Source organism: Podarcis bocagei (assembly GCF_964188305.1).
Source record: "Podarcis bocagei genome assembly, chromosome: 5".
Taxonomy (NCBI): Eukaryota; Metazoa; Chordata; class Lepidosauria; order Squamata; family Lacertidae; genus Podarcis; species Podarcis bocagei.
This window is the reverse complement of record NC_138129.1, coordinates 33,229,808-33,252,463: the sequence shown is the minus strand read 5'-3', so window position 1 is coordinate 33,252,463 and position 22,656 is coordinate 33,229,808. Positions and strand designations below refer to the sequence as shown.

The window sequence follows — 22,656 nt, the reverse complement described above, 5'->3', positions numbered from 1 at the left end:
AAACAATTTTGATTTCTCAGGTTGTTTTAAGATCTGCTCTTAGAACTCTCCTCTGTTGCCTTTCTGAAAATCAGGCAGCTATTACGACAGAAAAAAATTGACTTAAGTGGATGAAACCATTTCAACATTCTATCCACTTTCTTTTATCTACTTTGCTATATTATCTGCTTTGCTATCCTATTAAAGGGGCTCATCTAATCTTTGCCATCGTATTAAAACTATCTCCCTTCTGTCATTCCTACTTGTTTAGACCCCGGTCACATGTTTGTTTCATTTCTCTTACTTTTCAACGTGCTGCTACACGGTTAGGACTGCCTTTCACTTATTTTCAACTTACAGAACTGAAATAAATGAAGTGTGTCTCATTAATAATATTGTTGCCATGCTGGCAAAGCTTAATTCTCAGTTTAATAACAAAGTAGGGCAGTTAGAGACAGATTAGGATCAGCCACATTTTACTTTAAATAATCATGGTTTTGTTGTCATTACTCTCAACCACACATGTGATTTATTTTATGGCCTACTTGTTTAATAACCTTGTCTTTATTTATCAGATTACTCTTGTTTTGACCGCTAACCACCCCTCACTCTTTGAGGACATCCATTTTCATGTTGATAAGAATCAGTCCTCCCGATTTCCCAAATGAAACTGTTGTACTGTTTGTACATGTGTACATTTGTACATTTGATTTTATTTGCTCTGATCCCAAGACTCCAAATGGATTTTTTAAAGGCACACTTTTGTACCGAAAAACAGAATTCCAAAATCCAGAGCCATGAAACTTTTAATACCCTTTGCTTCATGAGATGTCCTTGAGCAACATAGCCATTTGATGCAACAAAGGGCATGTCTAGGATGCATTTTTGCCTCCCTTCTTTTGATGCTGTTCTCTCATTAGCTTCTAGTCTTCACTTTCCCTAAACTCCAAAAGCCCAGTGCTACATATTTTACTTTTAAGATGCTGATCAGGGACTTCTTCACAAACAGTTAATTGAATCTGGGGCATATGTCTTTAGACTTAGGTTTTACATTCTCTCTCTCTCTGACTTCTCAAAATATATTCTCTCAGTTTTGCAGAGTGATTCAGTCATTGTCTCCTTTGCTGGTTTAATTACACATTGTCAACAGTCTTTTGCAATCTCTTATCACATTATATTTAGCGGACAGCAAAGAATCTGTTGGTGCCTTAAAAGATGAATGTGTCTGTTGTGCCATAAATATGAACCAGGGACTTCCTGGTCATGCTCTTACCAATTGCAATGCACCAGCTACTGCATCTGATGATCATCTAATTAGACCAGGTGCATTGCAAGACTTACTTTTAAAAGTATTCCTGCTGAGCCTCTATAGTTGTTGGATAAACTGCTTTATCTTCTTCTTTAGAATTTTGTTAAGCTTGTTTGTTAATATTGTTAACACCCTATGGATGTTGATGCTGATGCTTGTAACATCTTGCCTCTGTAGGAAATGACCTCTTTCTCGTTGCGGTACATGAACTGGGCCATGCCTTAGGTCTTGAGCACTCCAATGACCCCAGCGCCATCATGGCTCCTTTTTATCAATATATGGAAACACACAACTTTAAGTTACCACAGGATGACCTTCAAGGAATCCAGAAGATCTATGGTAAGATGGTACCTGTTTTACTAATTGCCATTGGCAGGATGCCAATTCCTCATCGCCTCCCATAAGCTCAGGCAAATTAAGGTACTGAAATATACAGATGTATATATTTATCTGGGATGTGTGGGCATGTGGTGACTGTGCCCATGTTGTTGTTTTTTTAATAAAACTTATAGCAAGGGAAAACACACTTAAAATAACTCCCACTTATTTTTCATTACCAATCAATTGTTCGTGTAAATAAACCTCTACAGGAAAATGATCAGGGTCTGGGTTTGGCACACTGCAGTAAAAACAAAGATTACTTCCAAAGCTGAACGGCAGTCACCCAAAACCTCCTCTTCCCATGTCTTGCATCTTGGTAACTGATAAACAGGGCACTCTTAGAATACTGTCATCAGGGAACCTTGAAGCCTTTCCACATGTTTGCTGTGAGCATTGAACAGGTCACTGAGCAGGTGAGCAGGATGCATATGAAGTGACTTTCCCTTGTAATTGCATGGGGAAATTGCATTCCCCCCCCCTACTGTAATATGCTGCTGGCTGGTAATATTCCATTTCCATCCTGCGCAACTGTTGTGAGTATAACCAACTAGTAGAATAGTTGCTCAAGTCTGACAAATATTTCAGTGTTCAATCTTCCTCTCTTACTCCCTCCCCCTTCCCCCAAACTGTCAACATTTTAAGAAGTATTTCAGACTGCAATATCAATACGGAAAGGAATTCTTAGCCAGATTTTAAAATGAAATCATTGATATAGTACCAATTCCAGCACTTCTGCCCTTTCTCCCACAGCAACACTCTGCTACTGTTTGATCCTTTGCCTCCTTTTTCTGTTTTCATGTAGTTCTATGGACTCCCCCTTTCCAGTACTGGAACACACATCTTTACTGACAACCACCCCCTTAAAATAACAATGAAGAGAAGAGCAGCAACACACACACACACACACACACACACACACACACACACACACACACAATGAAAAGAGCTCTCCCTTTCAGTGTTATCCTCCTTGCAGCAAGGCCACACCCTTCCAATGGGATATTGTGGTGCTGGTACCATGTAACAGTGTTCCAAAAAAACTAAATTGTGAGGGTTTCTAATACCTCAGTGATTATGACATGAGAAGCAGCATAAAAATGAGAACTCAGTCAAGATGAAGAGTGTTCCACTGTCAGGATGTCACCACCGAGAAGGTTTCCCCCCTGGCAGCCAGTTCTGCTGTCTTTTGGATGTTGAAGAATAAGGAAAACAAAGAATAGATTACAACCAACATGTGGAGACAGGCAGTCCTTCAGGTACCCTGGCCCCAAGTTGTGAAGAGCTTTAAAAACCCAAACTGGCACTTTGACGTAGGAGTTAGTGCAGGTGAACCCACCAACATGTGACCATAATGCCTAGTCTCAGTTAGCTCAGGGGCTGGCTAGATTGCCAATGCAGTCAGTGTCTGAACAATCGTCAGAGGCGGACCCATGTATGAGATACTTCAGTGGCCTAATGAGGTTACTAGAATGCAGGAAAATAAATTGGTAAGAAGTTACCATGTGTGAATCAGCCCTCTTTATCATGCTGCCAAGTTGCCAAGTTGCCGGGGTGCAGAGTGGGGAGAGACTTATGATACGCCCAGTGCAGTTGTGTGGTTAAATGGTCACCTGTATCCAGCCTTTTGCAAAGGGGCCAACACTTTTTTCTTTGGCTCCAGCCTGAGGCAGCTTCAATTTGCAGAATCTGGAGCTGGCTCCTACTGTTCACCACCTGAAAATAGCCACTTCCATCTTATACACCTCTCCTGACTCCAGCTATAGGACATTCCTTTACAAGGTTTGTGGCTAAGGAATAGAAAGTATATGTATAAACTATCTGAATTTGATGTATGCTTTTGCAGAGGGTTGCTTCTGAGGGCCTTATTGCTATGCAGTGAGAGCAGTTAGCTCTCATTGGGATTTTAGAGCCTGATATTCTATACAGCAGATACAACAGCAAATTTTGGAAACAGCAACCAAGACAAGGGGAACTTTAAAAACCTAGATTACTAGGTTTTATTTAGATTAGACTCTTGGATTAAGTTTTTGAGGTACTGGGATGCAAAGGAGTAAAATAGGGTGGCTTTGGGGACAAGTTAGAGTCTTATCGTTTGTTAGATTTCCTACCTATCCTTCACTATGAGGTCCCAGGTAGGAAAGAGATCTAATAATAATTGACTATGAGGTCCTAGGAAAATGGATGGGCCAGTTCCAATGCAAAGGTCAGGTGCTGTTGCTAGATGATGTTACACAAAAGTATGAGCATGATTGGGATGAGAGAGCAGGAGACTCTTAATCTCAGGGTCTTGGGTTCAAGCGCCACATTGGAAAAAGATTTTTGCATTGCCGGGGTTGGACTAGATGACCCTTGTGATCCCTTCCAACTCTACAATTCTATGATTCTGTGATCTACAGCCAATAATTTTGACAGCAAGTTGAGGATGGTGATTATGTCTGTGGTGGAAGGAAAGATTTTGAGGAAGAAATGGGAAGGAGTGTTCAAGCTTTGTGATGATCTTTCAAATGATGGGTACAATATTCAAGCTGCTAATTAGTTTTCTCTCTTCCCTCTTTTTTTTATTTATTTAGGCCCACCTGCTGAGCCACTAGAACCCACTAGACCTTTACCAACCCTTCCTGTTCGTAGAATCCATTCTACTTCAGAAAGAAAGCATGACAGACATTCGAGACCTCCCAGACCTCCTCTAGGAGACAGGCCTTCTACCCCAGGCAGTAAACCAAACATTTGTGATGGGAACTTCAATACTGTGGCTCTCTTCAGAGGAGAAATGTTTGTTTTTAAGGTAGTGAAAATCATCCTGTCAAAGCTGTTTTCATTAATCTTTATATATTACAAATGCATGTATAATTAATTAAATGCCACCAAATTTTCTTGGTATTTTAATCTCTGCAGGTTTTTTTATTGGTAGATGTCTTGGTTTGAAGAAATGATAATAAATTCGAATGTTTGTTCTGATAGCTGAAATAATGCATTTCCTTCAGTAACACTTAAATTAAGTGAAACTTCTTAAATCTAGGACAAAAAAATATAAATTTTTCACTTGTTTCCAAACGAGCCCTGCAGATGTAGTTCCTGTTTCCAGCATTTGTCCTGATCAATGAATCTTCTCTAGTATTCCAGAATTCTACCTTCTTAATGAACAGTGTGTAGATCAGACATGTGTGAGACTCTTTGGATTGTATTCAATTAACTTTTACTCAGAGTAGACCCATTGATCTGCTCAGAGTAAAAGATGAACACAGCCCTCTGTGATTCACTCTGGTTCTGCTACTGAATTTTATTTTGAGACTTTAAACATAGAGAATACCATAAATAATAAAGTACACTATTATTTTGTCTGGGGTAATGATTTGGTTGTAGGAATAGTGAGAGAAGTTCTGAGCAGGGCAGGAAATTACAGCTTTTTGAGGTGGCAGTTAGTGGCACTATTTGGCACTTTTTTGAGGTGGCAGTTAGTGCTTGGTAAGACTGGTTTTTTATGACTGGTACCTAATATAAGATAACAAAGCAGTGGAGGAGTCTAATTCTGCCTGAGAGGAATACTGACTGACATTAGGAAACCTGAGGGTGCTGTGATATTTTAAAATTAACTTAATCACTTCATGTTGGAATCTGATGTAGACATTTAACAAGACTCTTCTTTTTCTTTCTTCTTTTTCTTTTAGGACCGCTGGTTTTGGCGTCTCCGTAACAACCGAGTGCAAGAAGGCTACCCCATGCAGATCGAACAGTTCTGGAAAGGGCTCCCTGCAAAAATTGATGCTGCCTATGAAAGATCTGATGGAAAATTTGTTTTCTTTAAAGGTAAACATTTTGAGGTTGTATCCAGTGCTGTGTGAGTGAACTCCCCCTTCCTGTTGTCCCCCAAACCTGCTCCAGAGGAAGGCAAAGTCCCATTGACTGCTGCTGATTATATCTTACCCACCCTCCTCTCCCGCTTTTTTGCGTAGGCGATAAATACTGGGTTTTCAAGGAGGTGACTGCAGAGCCAGGGTACCCACACAACCTAGTGGAATTGGGCAGCTGTCTTCCCCGGGAAGGGATCGACACAGCTTTAAGGTGGGAGCCTGTAGGCAAAACCTATTTCTTCAAAGGAGACCGATATTGGAGGTATAATGAAGACAAGAGAGCAACAGATCCCGGCTACCCCAAACCCATCACTGTGTGGAAAGGAATCCCACAAGCCCCGCAAGGAGCTTTTGTCAGTAAAGAAGGCTGTAAGTATTAAGCTTATTTAGCAGCTTAGTAGTGTTTAATAATCCTCCATGTGTTGAACTTTGCATTCAGATTGTATTAAAGCCTGAACATTGACAAGATTGCAGACACATGTAGTCATGGACATTTACTTGCCCATATAAGACATATCCACCCACCCCAAAGTAAACTTGAGGCAGATATTTGTTTCATAGCACATGATATTCTTCCTAAACTGGGTGATTGATTGGTTTTCATCTGAGCTTTTCTCCAATTTTAATAATAAAAATATATATCAATTTTTCTTATCCCCATGAATGCAAGTACAGAAGCAAAAGTTATTTTCTTTGCATAATGTAAGATAGATTTCCCTCCCTGTTGTTATCCAATATATATCATACAGACCATCTGTATTTCCAACATAACCTCTCTTGCCATATACAGAATAGTTTCTCTTCCCTGCACACCTCCAGAATATGTGAATGGCACAGAATGGAATAATATATGTTTTCTTTTCCAGTTTATACCTACTTTTATAAAGGTAAGGAATACTGGAAGTTTGATAACCAGAGGCTGACTGTGGAGCCGGGATACCCCAGGTCAATCCTCAAAGACTGGATGGGCTGCAACCAAAAGGAGGTTGAACGGAGCAAAGACCGGCGGCTCTCTCACGAAGACGTGGATATTATGGTGACTATAAACGATGTGCCTAGCACTGTCAATGCAATTGCAGTCGTGATCCCCTGCATTTTATCTCTGTGTATCCTTGTCCTGGTATACACAATCTTCCAGTTCAAGAACAAAGAGGTCCAGCAAAGCGTGACCTATTACAGACGACCCGTACAAGAGTGGGTATGACAGGCTCACCAGCTCGTTGGGGCTGACAAGATGGGAGAAGACGGTGACGACTATTGAGGATGGTGGCAACAGGCTGCAGACATTTTGAAAAGGGGGAGATTGAAGGATAGCCTGCCAAACAAACATACATAACTCTTCAAGAGACTTAGATGAGTCAGAGAGAATTCTGGGACTGAAAGAACAGGAACAAAATTCAATTAAACCCAGGTGGCCTTGCACGGTGGAGCCGCTTTCCTTCTGACTGACTGACTGCCTCAGTGCCGTGTATGTCTTGGTGTGACATTTTTCACCAACCCACTCAGTGAGTGTCAGAGACCTCAAGAGGAGTTTGCTTCAACCCTTTTTCAACTCACCCGAGCAATCTTCTTCAGTGCCCTCTTTCAAACCCAGCATTTGCCAGTGTAGCCAAACACCTCTCAACAAGTTGTTTTTTTTCTACACTTGTGTCATCCAAAAGAGAGATAATACTGTGGGACACAAAAGGAACACTTCAGGACCTTCTGAAGAAGACATTCTGAGGCCGAGTCATTCTGAAATATTTTAATTTATTACAGGAACCAGGCAATTACCTGGATACCGTTTTTTTCCAATACCTGCTGGTCAGATGTTTTGTACATTCATGGTAATTAGCTGATGTTCCCACTCTGCAATGGCAGACACACATAAAGAGCTCTTAGGAGATAATTCTGTGTAGACCACGACTTCAAACAGCTCTAAAGCCAGATCAAATCACAACAGTAACCAGGAACCGAAATTTGTGAATACAACTAGTCTGCAAGACTAAGCAATTGGGTTTGAACACTAACATGAATGCAGCCCTTAAAACTCTTTGTTTTTAAGAACCTGTCATGTACTAAATATTTAAATGTCATATTACCACTATTTTAAGTTGGCAACAATAAATTAATTGTTACCATTATAAGATTAAAGGTAAATTCTGTGATATTTAAGAACGTAAGAAGGCTCCTGCTGAATGAGGCCAAAGGTCCATCCAGCCCAACATTGTTCTTACAGTGGCCAGCCAGATGGAAGCCACGAGGGCATGCGGGTTCCCCAGTGATTGGCACTCAGTAACATACCACCTTTGATACTGTATATGGTACTCTGCAAATACAAGTCCCCTTGATCCTTTTTCTTTTATAAATGGAAGCCAAGTGGCATGTACATTAGGATGCTTGATATTCTTTAACAAAATTATGAGAATTGTAGTTGCGGTAGTGCAGGAAAGGAGTGGCATCTAGAAGGAAATTCATGTTTTTAAAATCTGGTTTGTTTATTCAAGAAGCATTTATATACCACTTAATCATGAGTGGGAGGTTATCCTAAAGATTGCAATTTAGAAACTTTAATCTGGCAAATTCACCAAAATGTATAAAGTAAATTGCAGTATTTTATCGGTGCTTAAATGATCTTGGTGTGCCACATGTATCTTTAAAACAAGAAAGCTGCACGTATCTTTTAGACTACTACACCGGATGGCATTCACTAGTTGTGCTCTTGATGGCCTGGTAGAAACTATCCAACTCTGCTTTCCAGGTAGGTATAAAAACTAAGTATTTCTGGTTTATTCATGGGCTAGACAAACCAAGTTGGTTTATTCTGATGCAGTATATTTTTTTCATTCTTGTTGGCAAGACATCAATCTTTTTTGCCTTTTCAGGAGATTCTCTACTTGCTGTTATGCTAGATACCTATTGGAAATTATAGGAATGCAATCAGAGAAAAATCTTTTGGGGTTTTAATTTTTATTTTCATATCACAAGTTCATGTTGCCAAAACACTTAAGGACAACACCCAACATCACAGAGTCTTTCCTTTCCTAATTTCCCCCCAAATCTGCTATGGAGGGTTTCCCAGTCCTCTGGAGCAGATTTTGAGATGGGACAATCCATTCTGCCAACTGTGTCTGTTCTGCTAGTGGCCTGATCCCAACCTTTTTTAAGCCAAAATAATGGAGATGCAGGGCCCACTTGCGAGGAGAGGTGCTTATCCCATGTCCACTGACTGTCGTCTGCACATCCACTCTAGGCTTTCCAACTCCTCAAATTGGGGCAAAAATCATGAACTATTCAAGGTGGGGTTTCCATTCCCTCCCCCACAACTATCCCAAAATCATCAAATTGGTATTACGGGTGAGACACTGGATTGTCCCAGTTTCGGCATGTAACAGTAACTAGAAGATACTTCCCTTATATTACCTTCACTTTCAGGTGAAAGTTTAGAAAAGCTAAGCCATGATATACTTAAAAGCGGATACACATAATACATTTGATGTTGCCTTGAAAGCTCATGCCACAATAAGGCAGTCTGTAAGGTGCTACAGCATTTTGCCTTTTTTTTGCAGCTATTGATTAAGTATCAACTCAGGGGAGGATGGCAAGCATGGTTTTTAGATAGGCCATGTTGACTTTTAGCAGTGCATGTAAGGAGTTGCTTCTGTGAAGCAACATAAACCTCAGTAACTTGTGTGTGGTTTGCATGCAATCACTATTAATACAATGAACCTGAACAGATGTGAAAGTGCTACAAACAGTGAAATGCAGGTTGACAGTACTTGCTCATGTGCATTTTGCCACCCCCAAATACTGATTTATATGTGAATTTAATTGCAACACTCTAAAGGCTTCAAAGAGTTGGGCAGAGTAAAATATCCATACAAGTTGCAAGCTCGGGACTCTGCTATTCTGTGGAACTCTTAATATGGTTTAGTTGTGCACCCAGGAATAATTTTCACACTATCAAGCTTTTTTTCAGCACAATTCCAAACACTTGTCCAGTAGCACCTTAGAAACCAACCAAGTTTGTTCTGGGTAGAAGATTTTGTGTGCATGCACACTTCTTCAAATACCATCTGATGAAGTGTGCATGCAACGAAAGCATATACCCAGAACAAACTTAGTTGGTCTCTAGGGTGCTACTGGACAATTTTTTAATTTATTTCAACTGCATCAGACCAAAACGGCTACCCACCTGAATCTAATTCCAAACACTGGTACTGTTCTGAAATTACTCACCTGAGAAGGATAAAATTTCCAGAGCAGATACTTGATATAATCTAGAAGTTGCATAACTGTCTTATGGCAATCCATTTTTGCTTTAAAAATAATTAAAATTGCCCCTAAAGCTTTATCTGCTTTAAACATCTTGGAAGCCTCCTGCTAATAGCTGAGTGGTCCCTATGTAACACATCATCAAGATCACATATGGTATTAACTAGATTTAGAGTTTTGCCCCATATCTAATTCTGTCAGACTATCCACTTATTTAAAAGATGCTGCCATCATATGGACTCAATAGGATTTCATCCTTGTCTTGCAGCTCTGCTTTGAAAACACCTCCTTGCTGATACTTGATCTTATCCTAGTACCTAAAATTTTTATCTTACTCAATCTGTTATAATGTCCCATCTCATTATTATTTGAGTCAGATCTAAATTTTATAAAATCACATTATTTATTAATTCCTTATCTACACTGTTATGTATCTAAATCTACTTGTGTTACAATGCAAATTGACATTTATTAAAGGAGTTTGTCATTTTGCCATACCACACAAACAAAGTGCTCATGAAATCAAACACCAGCACATTTATTAAAGGAGTTTGTCATCTTGTCATACATTTTTAAATGAATGGTTGTCAGGACACTTGAACAGCATCTGTTGTTTCCAAACTCTCTAAAAATTTGAGACTGGCCAATTTATTAATATTCCAATAAATCTGCCTGCCCCTAAGGTGTTACATTTCTGGTTCTCCTGGATTTCAGAGTTTTTGTTTTTTGCTGTTTTCAGGCAGAAATATTTTGCTTTTCTAATCTGTTGATGGGAGCTTGTTTCTAGATTCCACACTTAAGGTGTTAAATGTATTTTCCATTTCTTCCATATTCATAATAGATTTTTTAAAAAACCAAGTAGTCTCTTTCCTACTGGTTACTGCGTAAGTTATTTGTTTCCCTTTTCTTAAACATTCTACCCATCACTTTTGCTAACATTTAAAGGCTGCTGCAGAAGGTTACATTTGCTTCACAGAGCAGTCTGGCTACTCTCAGAAAAATAGCCACATGGCAGAAGAAAATGTCTAGTCCTCTGTGCACACTCAATCTCTTAGTTGTCATCTGTGGGTCAGATAGCTAAATCAAATGCCACTGCACTCACATCTGGGATACAGTGGTTCAGCAATTATTATTCAATGTGGCTGCACTTAAAGGCATATATGGATGCTAGATATTTACAAGACGTTCCAATGTGAGCACGTATGGTAAGTTTTATATATATATAAACATGCCTGAAAGCTGTTGCAGTAGGGCATTTTGTGTAACGTCAGTAAGTTAAGTACTATAGCTATAAAGGAGTTTTCAATAGTCTATTGGACCACTACAGTTCATAAAGAAAATATGTTGTGAGCTGAACAATTTATTGTCGCACTAGATTCCCTTAACAGCATCGTGTTAAGAACTGCAAAACCCCACTATTGTGGGAGGTGGGGAAAGTAATATATTCGGGAAATAATGTAAGCAAACAGTGCAAGACTAGAGGATTAAATGTATAATACAGGAGCAAGAAACCTGTGGCCCTCTAGATGTTATTGGACTCCCAACTCCCGCCAGCCTAGCCAATAATCAGAGATGATGGGTGCTGTATTTTAGAACTATCTGGAGGATCAAAGATTCCCCACTCCAGTGTAATACACCTTCAGCTGCTTTTAACTTGCACCATGCTTCATTACTGGGATGTGTTTGAGCTAGATGTAGTAAAACATGGAGTAGAGCGCGCTGGGTCACCTTACAGAAGACAAGGGTGATTTTGTAATAGCCAGGAACAATGAGAAAAGACAGATGGCACAATTGAAACAGGTACTTTGGCCAGTAAACTGCAGCAGGGGAAAAAAAGCTATGAAATCATAAAGTAGCTATGGAAAGCATTCAAGCAAAAGCCAGATTGTTTAACAAAACATGTGTTCTTTCAGAACTCTTAAGTCTGATGCAGCCCTTATCCCTTATATTGAATTCCAGTATCAATGTCCAGAACAGTGGTTTCTAGATTTAAGGTTTATTAGTTTTAACTGCCTTTGGCATTAAGCCTCAACCAAGTGACACCATCACCTACTTCCAAGGATTGCTTCTATCGCTGCACAACAAAGCAGAGCCTCATAAGAGGCTTAAGATACAGGTTGCAAAGTAGTTTCTTATGACTGAATTGTTAAAGAAGTGTGCATACAACAAAGAGGCCAAAATAAATTATTTCTACCCAGGCTATTTCCTCTAAAGTAAAGGCTCTTCATAACTTCAGCAGATGGATGGATTGGTCTTTCACCTGGTCTTCCCCCACAGATAAAGGCCAGTGTCATTTCAGAGAACTGCTAGCACATGTTGGCTTTACAGAATTATAGGGATATGGCAAAAAGCTCCATGGCTTATTTCAGTCCTTTTAACAGGCAGTGCCTGACTACCAAATTTACATATGACAGCTACATTAATCTAGGCTGCAGGCTATGTAAAAATGATTCAGTAGAAATCCCAGCTGTGTCTGATCGAGAAATTATAGCTGGTTCAGGCACATGCCGGTGAATGCAGAAGGAGAAAACCATTTTGTTTTGTTTTTTTTTTAACCATTATTACATGTAATGGCATCTTTAAACATTTTTCTAAAACATAAACTTGCAATTTGAAAATTATCTCATGAATTAATGAAAGCAGGCCATATTATCAGAAGTAACAAAAAGGGGCACAGGTGTGTAACATTGCAGTTTAGAAATGCTGATTGTTGTATACCCTTCCTGGTCTAGGTCTGCAGAGTAATAAACAGAGCATTTACTTCAGTGAGCAATCAAGATCATAATCTGGCCTTCAGTGCTTCTGTGGTGGTCAGGGAGCAGCAGATCATGTCAAGCTAAAAAAGGAAACAGAAATGAAGGTTAGCCAAAAATACTTTGGGGGCTCCAGCAAGGCTGTCTTATTTTCATCTCAGTCATCTAAAAAACCAGGCAAGATGCAACAGAGAATTCAAAACCTGTCACACTAACTGGACTGCATTGTGAAGGTCACTAACTGGGTGCATGTAGAAATATCAGCTATACAGCCATGTCAGTACTGAATTCTCACAATGGTCAGATTAGACATGCCACATAAAGGCAAAGAGTCCAGTGGCTTCCCACTTTATTCACTGCCCCTTTTGGCCATTCCATAAGCCAGTAGCGAAGCACAATGTGCTCACACAGGTAGCAGATGCATGAGAAGGCGTAAGGTTTTTAAAAAAACTTACAAAGTTTATTCTTGAATCGAGTCATGGATCAAGTCACTGCAAATATTAATTACAGGCACATTGCCTGAATACACACTTACACGCATCCCACACAATTTTTTTGCAACACAAAATAAATGTTTACGCAGGTCGTCGCAAAATAGATAGGTCTTGCCTCACTCTGGGCTGCTGCCTTGAGTGAGGGAAGGTGGCTTTTCACTGGCCAGCACGGGCAGGAGGTGCCTTCTCCCCACCACTGCACACCCATCTTGGCAACAGTTCTGCCCTCATCCTCTGTGGCCATCCACCACCACGCGCACTAAGTCCCCTCTGGCAGGCTTGGTACAAGCCGGGCAGCAGTCTCAAACGATTTCCAGGGTGAGTCTCTCTCTCTCTCCTCCCTGCGTTCTCCCCTCCCCATTAAAGTGGTTTGCTCCCCACTTTATGCAATTTCACTTATGTGCATGGGCCCCCAAAATGTAACCCTCATGTAAGTGGAGTGAAAATGGTGAGTGAGATATATAGAAAAAGTGTTCCCTTTGCAAATGATGAAAGTGGTACTAGAACTTCTAGCAGATCAGTTTCACAGACCGTGGCAAGCAGGTGAAAGTACAGAGACAACTGAAGAAAATGAACTATAATCACCACCATTTGTGATCACAGGAAAGTTATAATAAGCAAAATGAGAATCCAGGCAGTCACTGACATTGAGGCATTTACTGGATTTGCGAGAAAACAAGTGTCAAACCTACCTGTCAATCAAAGAATCTCTCATAGTAGTAGCAATGGTACTTGGTTGTGATTCATTGAGTTTAAAGACACTCTCAATAACAGATAACTCTGTGCTGGTTGTGTCCAGACCACAGAAGGCACACCAGTCATTCACAACCATTCCAGCTGCAATCACCTCACTGCCACGGTTAACAGTTCCAGCCTGGTAAAAAAAGAGAGACATTCATGACAGTACCTCTGGCTAAGAGAGATTTTTTCTTCTTCCCCTCATCTATAACAGCAATACCCAATGCACTAACATCAGAGTTAATACCTCTAACCACCCAGGGTTGGATGTATTATGAGCCAGAAGTAAAGTATATGTAACTGATAATTTAGTTTGGAACCAGTAGCCTTGAATACTTTTTAGTGGAAAGGCAGGATAGAAAAAATTTAAGTAAAATATTTGAAAAGGCAATAGAAGCCAAGCCCTCCAGAACCAGGAAGGCATATGTAAGTTAGTTATTTATGTTTTATCATCATTTCAAAAATAATATAGCCCAGCATTCAGAAATGTCAGAAAAGCCAGGCCCCAATTCTCTAGCCCACAATTCTCATTGAGTGGCCTTGGGGAATCCACTAGTCTTTGCAAACAATTTACAGCACAAGTGCTCATCTATTGTGTGGAATTTAAACACAGGGCGTGTTTCTGTTTTGGGATTCTGCATTTCCGCACCCCACTCCACGTAGGCTCCAACTACACATAACATAGATTTCTGCATGTTATTCTCCACTTGTTTCAATCCTTTAAGACTGGAACCAGCTCCACCTATGCAGAAAATGGGTGGCTTAACTCCGTATAGCTTAAAACCACACTATGTGAGCTTTTTTTTTCCAGTTTGGGGGACAAATATACCAGTATGTGTAAGATATGGAAACTTCATATCACAACCCCATCCCCTGACTCCCATGGCTGAGAAAGCAACTTGCTAAGAAGGGACTGGAGAGGATAGAGTTAACCTCATTTTCCTCACACCCACTTTTGCTCAGAAACAGGCTGCCCTGGCTGCTAATTAATATGTAGAAATAATCATCAATATATGTGATCAACATAACTGTTAATGTACACATCACTTTTCAGTGTTAGCTATAGTAACTGATAGGATTCTCTTTACAGTGTGTGGATTCTAAAAGGCAGACAATTTGGGTAAGTGAAGAGTTGAATCAAAAGAAGTTTGGCACTCCAAAGTTCTCTTTACAGAATTCCAGGAGAAGTAGCATCAAAAGCTTTTATCCCTTTTAAGTCAGTTTCTTAAGAGAGGTACTTGTCAAATAGCTCTAGACTGATCCAATTTTGAAACCAATTATAATCACTAACACTGTATGCAGCCAATGTAACAATGGCACTCTGACATTTTTCATTTAATCAATGTTATTCCCAAAGCACATTTCAAACCCCTCTCCCCAGGACACTCTAAAACACTCAATCTTGGATGTCTTTCAAGTCATTAAGCATTTCTTGTTAATGTAAACATTCACTCAAATTCTTCATTGCTCTTCATATTCTTCTCCCCACCCCACCCATTCTCCTAGTATACACATTTTTCTGTTCTGGGAAAAGAGAGTACTCTTGTGCTTTTATACATTGCCTAGCATCATACTAAGAAATAGTTTAATTTAGGAATGGTTAGAACTGGCGTTAGAAAGTGATCTCGTGTTTTGAATTGGCCAGGGTGTGGCTATGGTAACTCAGTCATAAATACAGAGGGTATGGTCTCTGATCTCAGTCTTCTGAGACCACTAGGTGTGGGAGGCGGCAGCAGACAACTCAAACTCAGCCTGTTAACTTCTTCACAATGTAAGAAAACTGGGCACTCAGAAAAACAGAAAGAGTAGTTACCACAAGTGGGACTTGTAGCAATGAGGAGAGCTCATCCTGGTCTTCAATGGAAGTCTTGGGGTGCACAAGTCCTCCCTGGTTGCTGAAAGCACAATAACTTCCCACCAACACTTGTTCTGCTACCGTCTGCCTAAATACTTCCACTTTTAGTACGTCTGCTAAAATCTCTTCTGTCTCCTGTAAAAAAAAAATGAAATGCTTAAAACCACATTAAACATTTCCTAATTAATTAAAAGCAAATGCCAAATCAATTTATCTCATTAAGAAATGTACATATGATCGCAATATTAATATAAAGACCTTTTTGAGCACTAAACTCACAGTTTAATAAACAAAAAACACCACTCATGTTTAGAAGAGCCTGTGAATACTGAATGAGTATTCGGTGACCCTGTACTGGGGCAGGAGTATATGGCTTAGTTTACTTGCATTTGGTGTCTGTAGTTATTTGCTTTGAGAATGCATTTCTGTACTCCATTAACAGCAAGAAAGGTGTCACAGGAAGTTGGGTTAGATCTATTTCTGTGATTCTGTGGCAGAGTTTACACAGTTAATAGTTTACTGTGAACATGCTGGCCATGGATACTGGCCATGGAAGGGCTGTTGCTCTGTGCCAGTGCATTACCAGAGACATACAGAAAGTCTCAGATTCAATTCAGGGCTGAGAAAGACTCTTGCCTTCAACCATGGACAGCCACTGCCAGTCAGTGTAGACAGTACTGACTTCTGTGAACCAATGAAATAAAACAGCTTCCTAGGTTGCTAGGTGATTTCAACTGAGCATGATCAGTTTCCATTGCTTCTGACCATAGAATCTCAAGTCAGTAGTGATTAATAGCACACAGCATGTAGTTCTTACTGCTAGTAGGAAAGCCATATTAAAAGCATTTACTACAACTAGAATGGAATTAGCATGCTGCTGCCACCAACTTTTTGTGTTTTTATACTGTAAATCATCCTGTGATCCTCAGTTGAAGGGCAATATAGAAATTTAATAGAATAAAAAATAATAGTTTAAATGATAACTCCTTTCTTCCATTCCGCCAACTGCCTCTGTAACTATGTCTCTGGCATCCTGCCTTCCAGTTGTTGTAAAATTCAGCTGATGGTGTCAAGAGCCTGGAAGAGAGGATGCCAAAGTTTACAGGCTGCTCAACTGCTGAACCTTGTGTGGAAGAAGGGGGCTCCCTAAACTACTACTACTACTTAACGTAAGTAGCGGTAGCATGCCAATTGCTGAAAAATTCAGATCAAAATAAACTCATTTACTCTGTCAATGTCTGGATGGACAAGTGCTACATAGTCATTGCACGTAGTGACATTGCCCAAGGCAGAGAGGCGCTCTTCCACTCGCTGAATTCGTACGGAGTCTGGAAGACTGTTTCGGATGTGCTGAAGCTCCTGGTCCGTGGTATTGTTTGGGACTAACAAGCCATGCCTGTTTCCTAAAAGAAAAGGGATGGGGGAGAAAAGAGACACAATTCAAGATTCAGGAGTAACAGGTCTTTCATTTTCTTTCTCCCCCAAACTTGGATGCCATAAAGCAATGGATGAAAAAAATCACTGGTTGAGTTCACAGGTTGTAGTAAACAATACTTAACTAAAATAAAAAAATTCCTTCCAGTAGCACCTTAAAGACCAACTAAGTTAGTTCTTGGTATGAGCTTTCGTGTGCATGCACACTTCTTCAGATACACGAAAGCTCATACCAAGAACTAACTTAGTTGGTCTTTAAGGTGCTACTGGAAGGAATTTTTTTATTTTGACTATGGCAGACCAACACGGCTACCTATCCAATACTTAACTGTTTACCATGAACACACAGATGGCTTCACTCCTCCCCTAGTGGTACCAGAAACAAAACATGATCCCTGGTTTATGTAGGGACTGGGATGTGTGGTTTCTTTTGCTCAGACAATTGGGAAGACAAGAACAACACTGACTTAAGATCATGGTTTGTTTGAAGAAACACAAACAGCCACTACCCAGAAAACAAATCCTGGGAGCATGGTTTGAAGCTCCCATTTGCACTAGGGGAGAAGAAAAGTGGGGCCACCTGCATGTTCACAGTAAACTATTAACTGTGTGAACTCTGCCACAGAATCAGAGAAATGGATCTAACCCAACTTCCTGTGACACCTTTCTTGCTGTTAATGGAGTGCAGAAATGCATTCGCAAAGCAAATAACTACAGACACCGAATGCAAGTAAACTAAGCCATATACTCCAGCCCCAGTACAGGGTCACCGAATACTCATTCAGATATATAAAATTTTATATAATAAATGCAATATATCTAGCTAACAAACTAGTGCCAGAAGAACTAAATTGTTAATTTACATAAGTTAAAACAAGTTTATATTATTTTTTAAAAAATATATCTTGTCTTTCTGCTAGATAACAGGTTTCTAAGGTACAAAAAACATTTTTTAAAAAAATAGAAAGCAGTGAAAATAGTCTCCACCTTTAATTTTTATTCCTGGACCTGGAGTACCTCCTCTTAGGAATTGGACATTCTGCAGCTGCTAGATATTCCTGGAAACAGTGGTGACTTAAGTCACAAGAGGACAGTGATATTAGCTATCTGCTTCCCAGCTCTTAGATAACATTATGTAAGAGCGCTTTAATAGTAATAATAACAGTATACAACCATCAGTTCACATTGCTGTTTACTGTTAATTTAATATTGTCTGAAAATTATTTTTCTCTTCCTTTTTCCATCCAGCTCAGTGTTGTCTACACTGATCAGTGGCGGCTTTCCAGAGTTTCAGGCAGGGGACAGTCCCTGCCCTACCTGAAGATGGTGGAGATTGAATCTGGGAAGCAGATGCTGTATCACTGAGCTACAGCATTTATATTTTAAGAAGGATTAAGACAACCCAATTGGAGAATGCAACTTACCCACACACATTCTGCCAATGATTCGACATCCGGCAATTGAAGCATGAACTACAGGGATGGTATCCGAAAGCTCGCCTTCAAAAACACTAAAGCACAGCAGAATGAAAATTGTAAAACGATACCAAATTAAACATGACTACATTGTCAAGGACTCAAATAAAGGAGAAACTTGCACAAGGATAGTCAGTCACACGAGCCTCTTGCAGCCAAATACAAATAGCTCTCGCAGAATCTTAACCAGTAACAGATTTATCCTGGCATATGGCTTTATTGTGGCATAAACCAACATGGCATGACATGAGCTTGTTGATAAACTGGAACAATTTATCAACTGAGGAGGCAAACAGCCTTTGACGAAAACAGAGAAACCAACCAACAATAATGGGTCAGTGACTCTTTTTCAATGCTGGAGATGGATTCTGAACTCCATTCCATCTCTTGCCATTCTCCAAGGCTCAAAAAAAAAAAAGAAGAGAATATCCTAAATTGCAGGTATATAACAACAATAATTTATTTCTTATACCCCACCCATCTGACTGGGTTGCCGCAGCCACTCCAGGCAGCTTCCAACAAAACACAGGGGTCAACGGTGCATCAAACATTAAAAGCTTCTCCAAACAAGGGCTGCCTTCAGATGTCTATGAAAAGTCATACAGCTGTTTATCTTACTAGGGAAAAGCTGAAGTCGCCCTTTGGGGCACCTCAGGGTCAACTTTTATGGTAGCCCAAATCTCAGTTTTATGGGTGTATGTATATATATCTCAAATTTAACTCATGAGCTACTGCTGCAATCTAATTATCTTTATGAACACTGTTTTTATTGTGTTATGCGAGCTGGTCTTTGACCTTAATAAATTATCTCATCTGGGCAGGTGTCACTACTGAGAAGGCCTCCTCGCAGTGAGGAAACACCCAGAAGGCCCTCAGCCCTGGACCTCAGTGTCCTTCGGGTATACAGGGCGCTGGCCATTTAGGGCTTTGATGGTCATCACCAGTACTTTGACTGGCGCTTGGAAACAGGCCGGGAGAGCCAATAATAGATCTTTTAGGACTGGTGTGATGTGGTCCCCCAGTCATCAGTGCGGAAGCCGCATTGGAGATTAATAACAGTTCAAAACCTGCCACCCATAACTTGCCCAGCGCCTTAATGGATTCCCTCATAGCTTTAGCAATATTCGGGGGGGGGGGCAGGGAAAGAAGCCCGGCTGCCGAGCGGCAGCTTCCTTTTCACGGGCCAGGCCTGGCTCCTGGTTTCAGGGTCGGAGTTCGAAGGGCAGGAGAAAAGAGTGACAGAAATAGCCTGGAGAGACTCGAGGCGCGACCAGGCTGAGAGGAAGGCCTCTTTTTTTGGGGGGGTTACCTGTAGAAGCCCTCTGAGCCCCCGATGGCCACCAGGCAGTAGGCGTTCGTGAGCTTGGCGAAACAGCCGATCTCGTTGTTATTCTCGAAGCTGGCCCGCACCGCCATTGCTGTCAAGGAGCCCCCGAGCAGAAAGCACACAGAGAGGGAAACCGCCCAACGTCGCCCTTCGTCCCGTTGCCGTAGACACGCGGACAGTCCGCAAGCCCCGTCGCCCGGAAACGCGCCGCGACGTCACTTCCGCTTCTTCACAGTCTCGCGCCGCCGTCGCGCACAGACGCAGAAGTACGTCGTGCGTACGGAGGCCGCATCCCGGGGGGCACTTTGGAGTTTGGGTTCCCCGCCTCCTCAGTAACTCGAAGAGAACAGCGGAGAAATCCTGGGTTCCCCCCGTGTTTGTGACTGGGCATTAACGTGTCCCACATCCCCAGTAAAAAAGGAAAAGAAAAGTTCCAAGTTTTAATTTTATGTGGAAAAAACACTGCAGTATGCAAATGAGCGCTGGATTCGGGCGTCGAGAGGGCGCGAGGGGGAAATGTAAGGAGGCTGGTCTTCTTTGCAATTTGATGGGAACTTCCTGTGAGGGATTTTTTTTGTTGGGCATCCCCATCAGTCTGGCCTCTAACCCGCAATAATAGTAATGGGTTGCACTCCAGGGATGTTAGCCGCTCTTTCAACCACTACAGCCTGTAGTTGTGGGAATAATGGACTTCGTTTGTACCGGTAGGGATTGTTCCTTTAAATGTTTACAAGCCCCAAAATAGTTTTTACCACATGAAGTAAGATCTAGGTTTGAAAGAGCAGACACTTCCTGTTGCTATAGATTTTATTTTTCGGTTCTGCTGACCAAACGCAATTATGCTAAAATCCTTTCTACTCCCATCGATTTCTATAGCAGCTCCCATCTCCACCCCAGAGGAGAGGCTGCAGTTCAAACCTGGAAATTCCCCAATCCAGATGAGTCACTTTTCAGTATCACTGATTGCTACCTGCCTCCAGGTTGCCAGAGGCCATGACCCTTTCCCAGCGCCACTTGGTGCTGAAAAGGCTTTCTCTCAATGTTGGGTAATGGAAAGAAGCAAGGCTTTTTTTCAGCCAGAACTTGCCGGAACTCAGTTCCGGCACATCTCAGGTGGGTGTCATTGCCATTATAAGAGAATGAAGGAGGTGTTCCTGGTGAGTTCTGGCACCTTTTTCTCTAGAAAAATAGCACTGGAAAGTAGGACATTAAGCATCATATTGTTTGGTCTACGTAGTAGGCAGAAGACCAGAGGTCTGTCTTAAAAGGAGTGGTGAGGGACTTTGTTGTCCCAGAGTGGTTGCAACTCAATGTTCTCCTCTGAGGGGTTGTCTACACTGGAGTGTAATGGGAATTTAAGGTTGCTTATGTCTCTGTTTATTTTGCAATGCCCTCATGATGCCATCCCCACTCAGCCCCATCTCACACATTCTCACTTGTAGATCCGGGTTTTCCCAATCTGAGAATAAGCCAAAAATTGGGAACGGTGTGTGTGTTGCCAAACCAGTCAGGGCCAAAGGGATTGGGATGGGGCAGTGGCAGTGGTGTTGGACTCAGTAAGACACCCAGTCCCTGTGATTTAGTGGTTCTTGCAATGGCACAATGCACTAGATGTTAATTCGTTAGCATTATTTCTGATGTCTAAAAGTTGGAACACCTGAGAACTGTAGCACCTTTGCTTCCCCAGAGCCTCCTGCATCTGCTAGCAGCAGCCCAGTAGCAAAGCCTTGACTTCAAAGGGAGAAACATCTGGCTGCTTCAGCATCTGTTTTCAAGCCAGAAGATTAAGCAGCAGAGAAGTTACTGGTATCATGGGCCAGGAGTCAGCTTTGCCTGCTGAACAGCCTGAAAGGGGAGAAGGTAGAGTGACTCCACTTGCAGCTGATCAGCTTTCAAGGACACAGAGGAGAAGGCACTGATGAGAAACAGCTGGCTACTTTGCTGCTCCTGTTCACCTTGATCCTTGATCATTGGATTCCCTGGCCCCTGGACCATTTGACCACATGGATTGCTGTTCACCTGACCCTAGGACTGGACCTGACTTTGGACGATGACCCTGCCTACAGGCAAGTAAACCGTTGAGACTCTTCTGGTTCACTGGTCTCCCATTCCATTGAGTTCTGCACGTTGTTGCTCAGTATGAGACTGTGACAGTTGGAACATTTGAAAACTGTAAAGAAAATTATCACATACATAAACCTTTATCCTACTCTAGTAACTCCTACTCTAGTGATGGCCCAGTTTGCACATCACTTTAAGCCATATTTAAATTATCATTTAAAGGTGAATGCACAGTGTGCTGCTGTTCAGGCAGAAAATCACAGCTGCTCCACTCCTCTGCTGTTGCACCCTCCCAAAAATCTCTCCCATCAAGCCCAGAAAACTTTGCTGAACTAGTGCAGCTCTCAAGCAGCACATGCAGTCTTGATTTTGAGAAATAACAGGCATCTGTGGTGACAGCCTGCTTCTCTCTACTAAGTAAGGGTTCAAGATAAAGCTAAATGTGTGTCACTGATTTCAGATTGGTAAGCATGCAATTAATCCTCCCACTGAAATCAGTGGAACTTCCAAGTGCGTAACTTTGGACTGACCTAATTCTGTTCCATTGACTCAGGTGGAATGAGGTATTCTAGGGTTGTGTAAACCCTTTATTAAAATCTGGTTGACCACCTATTTGGGATAAATACAACATGTGTTCATGTAATTAAACACACACACACACACACACACACACACACACACACAGTCTCAAGGAATTCAGAATTCAGGTTGTATCACCCTTTGGAAAGGCTTCTTGTATATGTGA

The 22,656-nt window shown here is 41.2% G+C and overlaps 3 protein-coding genes across 4 annotated transcripts in view; 2 read left to right on the top strand and 1 right to left on the bottom strand.

Moving 5' to 3' along the window:
- MMP24 (matrix metallopeptidase 24) overlaps nt 1-9,988 on the top strand; it is a 42,652-nt gene extending 32,664 nt beyond the window's left edge. For both annotated transcript variants that reach the window (XM_081194713.1, XM_081194714.1), the window contains exons 5-9: nt 1,466-1,627; nt 4,240-4,454; nt 5,338-5,476; nt 5,623-5,889; nt 6,387-9,988. In XM_081194713.1, coding sequence (XP_081050839.1) covers nt 1,466-1,627; nt 4,240-4,454; nt 5,338-5,476; nt 5,623-5,889; nt 6,387-6,724 — 1,121 coding nt within the window. In that variant the 3' untranslated portion in view covers nt 6,725-9,988. The remainder of the gene's footprint in view (nt 1-1,465; nt 1,628-4,239; nt 4,455-5,337; nt 5,477-5,622; nt 5,890-6,386) is intronic.
- Nucleotides 9,989-11,754: 1,766 nt separating this feature from the next.
- Nucleotides 11,755-20,071, bottom strand: EIF6 (eukaryotic translation initiation factor 6). Its single transcript, XM_081194793.1, has 6 exons — nt 19,833-20,071; nt 18,473-18,558; nt 16,842-17,017; nt 15,573-15,749; nt 13,714-13,895; nt 11,755-12,610 (listed from the first exon to the last, which is right to left on the bottom strand). The coding sequence occupies exons 1-6, from the start codon at nt 19,937-19,939 to the stop codon at nt 12,601-12,603; spliced, it is 738 nt and encodes a 245-aa protein (XP_081050919.1). The 5' UTR covers nt 19,940-20,071; the 3' UTR covers nt 11,755-12,600.
- Nucleotides 20,072-21,789: 1,718 nt separating this feature from the next.
- CEP250 (centrosomal protein 250) overlaps nt 21,790-22,656 on the top strand; it is a 138,401-nt gene continuing 137,534 nt past the window's right edge. The window contains exon 1 of the mRNA XM_081194633.1: nt 21,790-21,916. The gene's annotated coding sequence lies outside the window, so the exon portion shown is untranslated. The remainder of the gene's footprint in view (nt 21,917-22,656) is intronic.

What these genes read in the sequence shown, in the direction of transcription:
- EIF6 (XM_081194793.1), bottom strand. Translation starts at nt 19,939, where the DNA reads ATGGCGGTGCGGGCCAGCTTCGAGAATAACAACGAGATCGGCTGTTTC. An exon ending in GGCTCAGAGGGCTTCTACAG is followed by an intron (nt 18,559 to 19,832) that starts GTAACCCCCCCA and finishes GCTGTGCTTTAG; the next exon opens with TGTTTTTGAAGGCGAGCTTT. An exon ending in TCCATCCAGACATTGACAGA is followed by an intron (nt 15,750 to 16,841) that starts GTAAATGAGTTT and finishes TTTTTTTTACAG; the next exon opens with GAGACAGAAGAGATTTTAGC.